Raw genomic sequence first — 12,124 nt, 5'->3', positions numbered from 1 at the left:
TGGATTTTTACTATCTATTGAAAGCCAACGCAAAACAATAGATATTTTCATTTTAATTCAAATCACCCCCCACAAGTCAAAAGAGCAATTGTAACTTCTCTCATTGATCGTGTCCTGAGCATTTGCTCTGATCCGTATATAAATGCAGAAATAAACTTTATCAAAGATATTCTTTTTGGTAATGGATACCCCATTCTTTTTGTCAATAAGATAATTAACCGTAGACTAAAAAGACATTCCCGTAAAATCGAAGAATATATTTCTCAATGTGAGGCTACTGATAAGCCCTCAAATATTATATATCTTCCGTATATCCCAAAAATCACAACAAAATAAAAAAAAATTCACAAGAAATAGTCTGTATGTAGTTTTTACTAATGATTTTAAAATAATAAATTTCTTAAATTCCGGTAAAGATAAAAACCCAGTTACTCGCCAAAGAGGGCTCTACAAAATACCTTGTGATTGTGGAAATTACTATGCTGGCAGGACCCATCAGAATCTAGAAAAACGGCTACACCAGCATAAAAAAGACATGGACAAGGCATTAATTTCAAATAGTTCCAATAACTCCTTCGATTCTGCTTTAGGGTGGCATATATTTAATAATCCCTCCCACAGGATAATTTTTGAAAACTTTTCACTCATCAGTAATGATTTGGTGGTTCGGGAATCAATCGAAATTAGTCTCAAAATAAATAATAATATTTCTTTGAACAGGGACTTGGGAGTACTCACTAAATTCTTTACACTCAAACTTAATTAAAAATGATCTAACAAAATATTTTACTTAACCGATTTATAATAGTATTGAACCAGTTACGAAAAGACCTTTGAGACAGGCTGCCAAAAACGCTAGGTTGGCTTTGAGAACTTGCATTTAATCATTTTGTTCTGTTTTGTTTGAGTGAATTTATCATCTCACTTCATTCTATTTGTCAGTCCTGGTTGAGCTTCGTTGAAGTAAGGATGCTAGGGCTGTCTTAAAAAAGTTTTTTAAAAAACATTATTAGTTTTAATTCTCACATTTTAATGTAAGTTTATATATATATATATATATATATATATATATATATATATATATATATATATATATATATATATATATATATATATATATATATATATATATATATATATATATATATATATATATATATATATATATATATATATGTATATATATATATTTTTTTTCTTTTTCGTATTGTGCTGAAGACGGCCCTTGGACATAGGGCCGAAATATCCACTGATTTGATTTCCACTGTCTTGAAAAGATTTTCCCTATTGTTTCTACTTTGTGTTTGTTTGTTATATATTTTATATATGTATATATTTATATATTTTTGCCTTTTTTCAAATATTTTACTTCTAAAGTTTTTTTTATTTCAAATTTATATTTAATTCAAGTCTAAATTTAGTTCACTTTTAAATATTTAATATTATTTTAAAATTATGTGTCCTTTTATTTTATGTTTAATCTTGTAGTCGAATATTGGTTTTAACTAAATATTTTAATTCACCATAGAAACAAAATTACAAACCTTATAAAATAGAAAGTTCATTGAAGATTTATCTTTTTTCAGAGAATGGAAGGTATTGGACAGCTGTTATTTGAAATTGTCCGAGGAGTTAACAAAAAGCTCCATAGTTGCTCCGAAGTCTACTTTCCTTTATTTTTTTCAATATATCAAAGTAAAGGTTTTGACAATGGAATCATACAAAATGCTCTTAGCTTCATGATCCTAGGACTGACAAAGTATTTAGATGCTGACGGAGCCAAGCCGTTGCTGACTACATTAATATCATTTGCAAAAGGCAATAAAGGAAGTAGTGATCATTGTGAAATGCTGATACAGTTGATTAATCAAATTGTGAGCCACCAGGAAGGAGTGTTACTTCTTGATACGGCTGGTGTGGTGAAGCTGATGGCTGAGCTTTTGGATGATTCTATTCCCCTGACTGTGGATGCTAAATGCTCAGTTGTAGATGTGTGTGCCACTATGATAGTTTCACCAAAACTCAAGATTCAGATGGAGTATGCATCAAGCCTGATTAAGCAGGTAAGATAAGTTTTTTTTTTTAAGACTTCAGATTGTGGCTGAACAGCATATTTGCTATTTAAAATTTTTTTTTATAAGAAGTGTAGTTTTGTGTAATCTATGGCCTTGTGCTTTTCTGTGATCTGCCATCATTATCCAGTACCTAAGACACCTTTTCAGTATTCTGGAAACTTTCGGTTTCAAATGCAGTGATGATGGATTTTTTTTTTGCTATCGAACAATTAATCTTTAGAATAATCAAGGAAATGAAGCTAAAAAGAATTTCAAATTTTCAGGAACAATTCTCCATGTATAAAGTCATTATGGCTATAAAAAAAAATTAAAAAAGTAATAAGCATATTGTAGGATGGTGCGTCTATATTTCAAAAGTCAAACTGTATAAGAAAAAACTACTGAAACGTTTTGTAGTTCATTAAATAGATATTTTTTTGTTTTGTAGGGGGGGGGGGGGCACTCTTCGGATAGGCTTTTGTTTAAAATTATTCCAGGTAAAAAATGGATTATTTGGAGTGGATATTGCTGAAACTGATATTACAGCCAGGATTTGCTTATTTCTTTGAAACTGACTTTATAGGACTTTATAAGAATTGATTTCAAGTGCGTAAAACTAACCTTTTTTTTGTTTGCAGAAGAAGCGACTTTTTGTTCAAATTTATATATATTTTTTCAAAGTCCATTTTTTATCACTTTTGACTGTATCCATGAAATCTATTTTATCTCAGACCTTGGCCTGTTTTTGTTTTCCTGATTGGAATTTTCAGAAATTAATGGGGAAAAACATTCTTCTGCTAGTGCCGATTATCTGTGAAGAAGATATTAAGTGAGTAAGTTTTCATTGCTGAAAAACGTCTTCTTTTTAGCTACTCCTGCTCGATATTTTGAATTTTAGCAGCATTGTATGCTTAGAGTCTGATTTATGTGGACTGCACTCTACGTACCATAGGTTATAAACAAATTATGTCATAAAATACATAGTATTAGGACGAATTTTAATTTCTACCTTTATTTTTTTTAATGTGAATAAGAAAAAGAAAATCCAACGAAACTGAAATTGTCATTTGCAAGTTTTAAAAGCAAACGCGACAAGCGCTGGGTGTCACAGTTTTCAGTGAAATATTTATTTTTCTAAAATCCTGCTGTAACTATTTTCTTTCTGTGACTTTAAAAAGATTCAAGATTAATTTAATAAAAACAACTTTTATAATTTTGGCCGAGGCCGCAACTAAGTTGTGCTATTTTTCAACATCAATAAATTACAAGGTGAATAAATTGCGAACGATTAAATGCACTGACAAAAATAAGGAAAAAAAAAGTTAGTAAAACGATGTGTACAGCATCTGAATGGTTTGATTTTATTCCTCATTCGGGTAGGCAGACGCTTTGTATATGGAGGTGGCAGCAGCGACTGATGCTTGTGACTCGCGAGTAGTGAGTATCCGAACTTGAGGGTAAGGTCGTATCTGTGCTCAGGGAGAAACGGCGTTTTTAACGACCTGAGAGCAGATTCGTACGACTCATGGAGTATGATTATTCAAGCACGTTTCTGCACACTCTCAATAATTTTTTTGTGTTTATTTATCAAGAATAATTATTGTAATTTAGAAAATTTTGTGTAGCTCCCAAGCAGACCCTGCCATATATGCACAAATTGGGTCTTGAGATTTGAAGTTGCAGTCCTTCCAGTAGGCTGCAATATTTTTTGGAATAAAGAAGAAGGAGGGTCCTGTTCAAAAGACAATAGTAGTAAAATAAAATACTGTGAACTATGTAAGGAAATTCACTAGCAAGTAAGATGAACTATATTGCTTTCAACCTAATTGGGAAGCCAATTTATATTTTTTATCAACGTTGTTAACTGAAGAGAGATAAAACTTTTCTTCCCTGAATTGGACTAGGGGGCTAAACTAGGTAAACTGAGCAGAACTACTTGTACAACATTTTTTGGGACGGTTGATGGGGAGTGAAATTAGATGTTGTTTGCTTTGGGCTAAAATTTTCCGAATACGAAGGTCATAATTATTGATGCTAAAAAGTCTCTTCCTCTCTCTTTTACTCTCTCTTTCTCTTCTCATTCTCTTTATTTTCCCCTTCTTTCTCTCACGCTCACGTATAAATGTATTTGAAAATTTGATAACAGGTTTTACCAAGACCTCATGGATGTGCACAGGTCATCTGGACCCTTGCTGGGGGGTAGGTTAGTTAAAGTTTTTTTTTTTCCTGAGGAAGGTTGCTGAGACACGAAAACCGCGAATCATAATGCCACCTTTTTTTAGAGTGCCCTTCAGACCAAGAAAGGAAAGGGTATCCCTGCCCTATATTTGCAGCTAAGTCATAATGTCAAATCTTGTTTGGCTTCTTGCTCTCCCTTTATTTTAGTCTTCAGGACAGGATTGTTCAATTTATATCAAAAGAATCTATTTCAAAAACTAACAAAAACTATTTATTTCAGGTATACTCATCAGTGACTGTGCCTTTAGAAGCGATAGAAAGTTTTACAATGAGATTAATTTCTTCATATCTTTTTGAATCCCATGTCTTGCCGAATTTGCTTATGTACATTCATAAACAGCTTCATTTAGATGAAATGAAATTTAAGCCCCTATTGCGTATTGTTGCCAAGCTGCTACACGTGAAAAGACCTCATCCTAGACGGAAAATGGAGTTTGGGTCTTGGAAACCTTTTCCTCTGGAATTCACTTTTGCTATCAAAAGGTAGGACGTTTTCTTGTTCATACTCTGGAATTTTGCCTTGAAAATACCAAAGAGTTTTTAAGCATTTACTATATGTAGAAAGACTTAGAAGCATGATATTGCTTATTCGAACTTTCAGAAGAAGAAGGGGCAACGTTCCCATGATTTATAAACTGGTTCAGAAATCTTTTAAGTAGCTATCTTTGCCACTGCACATGCTATAGTAATAAGAAGATAAAGTACTTTGCTGCTACTCTTTGCAACAGCTCTTGTTTCTTGGCACGTGGTTTCCTATGCCAGGTACCTTTTCGGAGATTGCACTGTTTATCCCGTAATGCACTAACTCAAAGCTACAGAAGCAGTGCTACACAGCCAAGAAGACTTGACATGGAGATTGTTAAGTTTATTTCAAGGTCGTTGCCCCATTAAAGGATCTTGGAACCTATAATTTGAAAATTCCTTTACTCAAAGTTCACAAAAAAAACTGATTAATGTCATAATACATGCACGCTTTCAAACAAAGCCAAGATGCTTATGAGTGATTGGAAAGTTTTTCTCTGGGGATAGTTTTTAGTTAGACCGAATCTACTTTTTATATCTACTTTTTGACTTTTAGCTTTTAAAGTCACAACTTTTGTCTAAAAATAAGGATTGGTGCCAAAAATGTCAGTATTTTTGGTGCCGAATACTAAATATTTAATATTAAATAAACCGAAAAGGCGATGATGGTAGCGAGGAGATCGATCAAGTCAACAGCTGCACATACCTACGCAGTATTAATAGTAAAGAGGATGGGCGCAGTGAACGTCTCAAAAGCTGAATAGCCAATGCTCAGGGTGTTTTTCAAAGTTGAAAAAGACAAGTGTGCGAACCAAGATTAGAATGTTGGAAGCTACAGTGATGACAATGATCAAGTTTGGTTCTGGAGTGTGGGTGCTCCGAAAAATAGAGGATGGTTTGCAAGATTTTTTCCAAAGCAATTGCCTATGGATTGTTCTGGATACTCGACTGAGGGACCGTATCTCAAACAGTAAGGTATACGAAAAATGTGGCTCAATCCTGATTTCTATTGCTATAATGAGAGAAAGGCTTAGATGGCTAGGACACATTCTGCCAAAGGTTTATCTTGTCAGCCAACCGTCTAGGGCCAAACGAAAAGCTGGTCGTCCCCGAACGGGGTGAGAGGATGTGGTAAGGAAAGATTTAAGGGAAATGGGTACTTCCTGGGAGAGTAGATAGCTTCGATGTTCGAGAGCAGACGTGTCCGAAGTATCCAGTTAAAATTTTTATATTTGTTTCACTGTCAATTAGAAGGTTTAATCCCTATTTTGAACTGTTATAGTTTTGCCTGGGACAGTGTAAAGAGGGAGGCTATGTAAAGATTGGGATGGAGGAGTATGCATAACTGTGTTGGCCTTGGGCAGCTTAATGTCGCTGTGAGTTGTTAGTAGTAGTTCTAGAATACAGAATGTTTTTTACAGAAAAGATTTTTGGTTTTATTCTAAAATAAAATTTAGAGCATTTTCTAAATTCAAGTATACAAGTAAACGCTTGTCTACATTATTTTTCGTCAGTTGGTTGGTCTACTAATATCAAAACCAATATTGAATTTTCTTTTGGACTTGATCAAGTTGCTCTCCGAATAGCTCTGTATGCCATCCGGAATTAAATTATATTTAGTTAAAAACATAGATTCCGAGCATTTTCATTTGGAAATTCCATGTTTTTACGGAAACTGAGAGCAGAATTGCTGTTCTAAATCACTAAAAATCCAAACGAAAGGACCTAGGGGTTTCACTCGCAAGCGCTACAGGCGTGTCTAATAACCATAGTATTTATATTATGTATAAAAAAAGGTAATATTAAATGTGGTGTTTTGATCATAGCTTTTACCTTGTGTCTACGATGGCTATTATTTTTGTCTCGAGTATTTTTTTGCGGCTATATGGTGGAACATATTCAACAACACATTAAAAAAGCTATTATTATACTGAAATAGTAACAATCTTTAGGAAGAATAGTTTAGTTGAGGTTTCAACAGATGGTGGTGGGAAGGAGGGGGTTTAACGCTTAAAAAACAAAAAAACATGAAAATTATTTTAAAATGTAGTAGCCAAAACCCTTAAATGTTACGAGAGGGGGTGCGCGATTGAAGGTACAAAAAATCATTATATATGTTCCTATGAAATTGATTGGGGGATTAGTATGTTGATCATGGCTTTTGCCTTGTTAGGTGCTGCGTTTGCTAACGTTAGACCAAGTGTTCGAATGAACATTTGCAATGCTCTGTTGGCACAGTATAGGTGTAATAAATCCGAGTTTTGGCACTGATTAATTCCTTTAGATGAAACTTGGGTACATCACTATATACCTGACACAAAAATTACAGTAAAAACAGCGGACTGCAAAAGGGAACGGGCCAAAAAAAAGAAAAATCTGTTTTTTTTTGTCTGGGAAAGTGATGCCGACTGTCTTTTGGGATTGTCATGGAGTTATCCTAATCGATTTTCTTCAAAAAGGGAAAACCATTGCTGGAGAGTACTGCGTATCTTTATTTGGCAGACTGAAGGCAGAAATTGCGGATAAACGGCCACATTAGCAGAAAAAGAAAATCGTTTTTCACCAAAACAACGCCTCATCTCACACCTCAACTGTTGCCATGGCGAGAATCCTTGAATTATGGTTGGAACTGCTCGACCGTCCACCTTATTCACCAGATCTAGCCCCAAGCGACTTCTTTCTGTTCTCTCAGCTATAGAATGCGCTTGGATGACAAAGATTTTTGTCAAATGAGGGGGCAATCACCTTCGTGAGCAATTATTTTGCAGAAAAGAACGCAAAGTACTATTTTGATGGATTAAAGAGATGGGAGTATTGCTGTGAGAAGTGTATAGAGTCACAAGAAGACAATGTAGAAAAATAAAAATACATTTTAAGATAAATATTCTTGTATCTATGCTAGGTCAGAAACTTTTCAGACCACCATCGTAAGATGGATCGATTGGCTAGGCTAACGAAGAAAAAAAGAACTGCCCTGCTTGACTTTTACCTTGTGGCCTATCTAGGTAACATGAAATTTAAAAACCGTTATTTATTTCTATTTATAAAGGTTCAATTAGTCATACTATCCTATTGGAAAGCACGTCGTTCTCGGTTGGGGTGGGAGGAAGTCGTAAGGAAAGAAAGGGAAATGGAAACTTCCTGGGAGGGTGTAAAGAGGGATGCTTTGAATAGATTGGGATGGAGAAGGAGCGTGCATAGCTGTGTGTTGGCCTCAGGTGGCTTGGTGCTGTGGTATTGTTAGTAGTAGTAATTAGTCATATTAATTGTTGAATCATAATTTAGGTATGGAAGAAAGCTTATAAAAGTGAGTCTAGCATTAATAAATTTTAAATAGTGAGAACTACCGTGCCTACTGCTAACTGAGTATGTTAATGTTGTATGTCTGTGTTTTATCAGAGGACATGCTCACCAATAGTCCCTTCAAAATATGTTTTGAAAGATAATAAATAATAATTTTGTCTTCCATTTTTCAAAAGTTTTTTGAGTTTTCTGGGTGAAATTGTATGTTTGCTGTAATTGTGTGTCTAAAGCTTGTTTTATTGGGAGGGAAAAACTAATTGGTGGAGAAACAAAATTGTAATTTAAGAATTATATCAGTCAATATAGTAAAGATTACGAATCACTGTTATCTTTCATCATAAAAGTTTTCAGTTTAATTTTGTTTATTTTTTCAAAACTTTTAATATTCTAAAAGAAATATTGAAATTGGATCGGAGGGCTCATTAAAGAACTCATGGTTGGGTCGAGGTGAGATTTAAGATGAATTGATTAGTAAGGTTAACCAAGAAAAAAAAAACACTCTACTTGTTCTTCATTATCAAATTTGATTTCTTGGATTGGGTGGAGATGTACCAGCAAATTCTTAAATCGGTCCATTACCTTTCCTTGGGAGCGATTGCACCTCTTTTATTGCTTCTATTCTTAAATGCCTCCGTTCAGTTTCCTTTTCTTGGTGTGTTTGGGGGGGGAGGGGAATTAGATTTTATCAGCTGGAAATTGTTTCTAGAAATGCTGAAGAATATGTGCTTTGTTTTGAAATATACTTTAAAAAAAAGAAGCTTTTCTTTGACCCACATGTAACCATGACTATGTTGTGACAAGGCAATTTATCGATTTTCTTTCTTTATAGATTGTCAAACAATTCAAGTTCGTGCCCTAGTTTTCCGGATCTTTGCTTGAAATTTATTGAAGACTTTAATATAGTCAAAATTGAAGAAGAATTTGAGACGCTTATGTTTATCGCCTATGTTATCCCACATTTAAGACCTTTAGAAAAGGAGAAACTCAGCATTGTCATGAAAGATTTTTTTCATATCCTGTTAAGTCACTTGGATAAAGTCATTGTCTCTGAACCTCCTGAAAAAACAAGCATAAAACGAAAAAAGTCTGATTTGGATGAAGAAGCAGAATATCTTGTAGCGCCATCTATGGATAGAAATCTTGAAAGGTTGTGTTTACTTCTTGGCGAGATAGCCTCTTCTCGTTTTGCTATTGACAGTACGGAGTTGGATTTCAATATGGTAAAATCAGTCTGTTTTAAAAACCATGTAACCCGAAGCAATATTAGTTTGTTAAGAGTTTTAAATCTAGCTCTGTCAGAAGATTCTAAACATGATGAAGAATTGTTGAATATGTTTTATGAAATATTAAAGGACAATTTGAAATCGCCTTACGAACAGGTTAGTTTTTATCTTCCCCTTACCTTTGAAGTTCTTTCTTTTTGTGTTAAAGGTTGACAGGAATATTCACATTAATGAAGAAATCCAATGGTAGTAAGAAAAACGTGTACGGAAGTGTTATCTCCTCTGGGTTAGAATTTGAGCAATTATCTAGAAAAATATTACTTTTTTCTTTTTTTGGGGGGTGGGGAGAACCTGAAAAATGGATTTCGGTGAATTATTTGGTTGAATTTAAAGTTGACTCTGAGTCGCTTTACCAGCTGGTTTTTCGTCAACCAGCTTTTTTGGGGTAACTCATGCATACAGTAAACAAAGCTCTAAAAAGAGGAGTTTTGAGAACAATATATCCATCAAATGGGTTTTTTATGGAGTATCCAAATAAGTCAATTTTTTTAAGTTTAAAGTTATCCATCACAAGTTACGGGGCTGATATAATTTGCCTAGTTTTTAATCAAACGAAGTTTAACACCAAATCTTTAGTTCATACTTACTGCAGTTCCTTATGGGACTCTCCTTCAGAAAGGGTTTCTTTCCTTCAAAATTTCTTTCTGAACAGGAAACTGACATTTTAACATTGTACGTTAAAATCGATATTATAACCAACACTTGATTAAAATCGATATTGTTGCAATGATTTTTTTTATTGCAATGATGGAAGGAATTGCTATACCAAATTGATTAAGTCAGATTTATACCACAAAGCCTCAGACCCATGTGCACCTATGTTTGTATTTGTGGCAATATATGGTGAATTTCTGATTCAAAGATACTATAATATCTATCCTAATTGTAGTGAAAAAATCGCAGATCCTGATTTAAATTATGTGGCTCATTTAAATGATTGAATAAGTTAAAAATGATTTAAATAATTTAACAGCGGTTTTCAGTCTTTAGTCTATTGATCCTTTGATTCAGTGACCTCCCTTCGGTTCGTCACTTTTCTTTTCGTGAAATCTGAAATTTAAAAATTTAATACCAAAATTAAAGTAAAATAAAGAAAAAAAAGAATAAAATGTGGCTTTCAAATTGGGAATAATGTTTTGCGTCCAGAAGCATAATCTAGTGCAAGTAAAGAGCAACTTCTAGTTGAAAAAAAAAATAACTTGCATGAAGGATATGTTTATCACACTTCATCATAATATTTTTGACAAAAATCCTTCATTCGCTTTTAGCCTTCGACCTTGTATATTATGTGGATTTATTGAAACCTAAGGATTCAAATTTAAGAACATAAGAAGAAAAAATGCGAATTTAATGTAAGAAAAAAAAAGAATATTTTAGCAATTTATTGAGATGCGCTAAAAAGTATAGAAAAGTTTTTGTTGTTAATGAAAATTTGAGAAGTTAGACTACAATCAATTATTTCCATCCATGTAAATTGAAAATAAGCTCTCATTTTTCTCTGTTGTCTTGGCTTTTTGACTTTTACTGATTAATCTCACTGGGCGCCTCATCATATTTCAATTTGTGTAGAAATACTTTGTTGAAAATAAACTAATTTTTTTTTCATTATTCCTTGTTTTACGTATTAGTACGGTTATATAAAATGTTGTTATCTCCGTATCTCCTATTGGTCCAAGAATTACTTGCCCACAGAGGGAGGCCGAGGAGATATTTAGCATACCGGTAATAAATTCGCCGGAGTTGTTTTGTTTTCACTGCCCAGAAGGTACGCCAAAATAGTGCAATGCACAAAGAATTTGGAAGTTATACAATTTAGCGAATAGATGGCGATTAAAACGAAGTTTATTAGATACTATGCTACTGTAGGCACTGGACGTCCAGCGGTGGAAATGATGGATGAGAAGCTTTCTCGTTGCTTTAAGAGAGTCACCAATTCGGAGGCCAAAATTTTTTATCTCCGGTTTAGGAGCAACCGATAATACCATCAAGATCAACTTTATATGCTTCGGGAACTTGGTCCCATTTGAATAGTACTTAAGAGTAAAAACTTTTACTCTTAAGTACTAAGAGTAAAACTTCAAAACTTTAAAACTTAAGAGTAAAACTTTTAAGTTTAAAACTTTTCAGTTTTAAACTTAAGATTTATGTTTGAATATTCTTGACTCAGAATAGAAAAAACTATTAAAGGTAGTACTTGTTTGGCATTTATTTGACGAAGGGTAATTAAAGGACTAATTTTTTTTAACATAACAGTGCTCTGAAGATCCATAGTTAGGGATAAAATAACTTTTAATTTCGGTTTTACTCAAACAGAGATTAATTTGTTTTTCCTCTTACATCTAATTGGTTTCGTGCTAAAACTGATCCAGTGGACGCATTGGAAAATCACTAGCCAACAAAAAATTGTTTTTATCGTGAATTCAATCCCCCCACCCCGTTGTGCAAAACATTGATCCTTTTGTGCGGGGATATCAGACAATTTTTTACCAAGATATGTTTCATAATACCAGAAAGTGAATTTTACGTCAGAAAGGACCACTGTGACAGGTAAAAAGGGATACCAAAAGTCCATGATGTGTTGGTATGAGTTTTTTTGTGCATATGGTGCAGAGGGGAATGATTTAAAGTACTTTTTCCTTGAGGGGAAAAGGGTATAATCCGTAAAAAGTTCGTTTCTAGGCCCAAAGTTATAACAATATCCTGAAGGGTTCACCAGAACTGATC

General features: G+C 33.7%; 1 protein-coding gene across 1 annotated transcript in view; it reads left to right on the top strand.

Annotated features, from left to right (window-relative positions):
- Window positions 1-12,124, top strand: part of LOC136042909 (small subunit processome component 20 homolog) — a 127,803-nt gene that overhangs the window by 31,887 nt on the left and 83,792 nt on the right. The window contains exons 5-7 of the mRNA XM_065727837.1: window positions 1,587-2,063; window positions 4,513-4,775; window positions 8,947-9,496. Coding sequence (XP_065583909.1) covers window positions 1,587-2,063; window positions 4,513-4,775; window positions 8,947-9,496 — 1,290 coding nt within the window. The remainder of the gene's footprint in view (window positions 1-1,586; window positions 2,064-4,512; window positions 4,776-8,946; window positions 9,497-12,124) is intronic.

The sequence above is a fragment of the Artemia franciscana genome, chromosome 2 (genome assembly GCF_032884065.1).
Source record: "Artemia franciscana chromosome 2, ASM3288406v1, whole genome shotgun sequence".
In the NCBI taxonomy this organism is placed as follows: domain Eukaryota; kingdom Metazoa; phylum Arthropoda; class Branchiopoda; order Anostraca; family Artemiidae; genus Artemia; species Artemia franciscana.
Note: the sequence above shows the minus strand (reverse complement) of the source record. Positions and strands in the feature narration are given on the sequence as shown.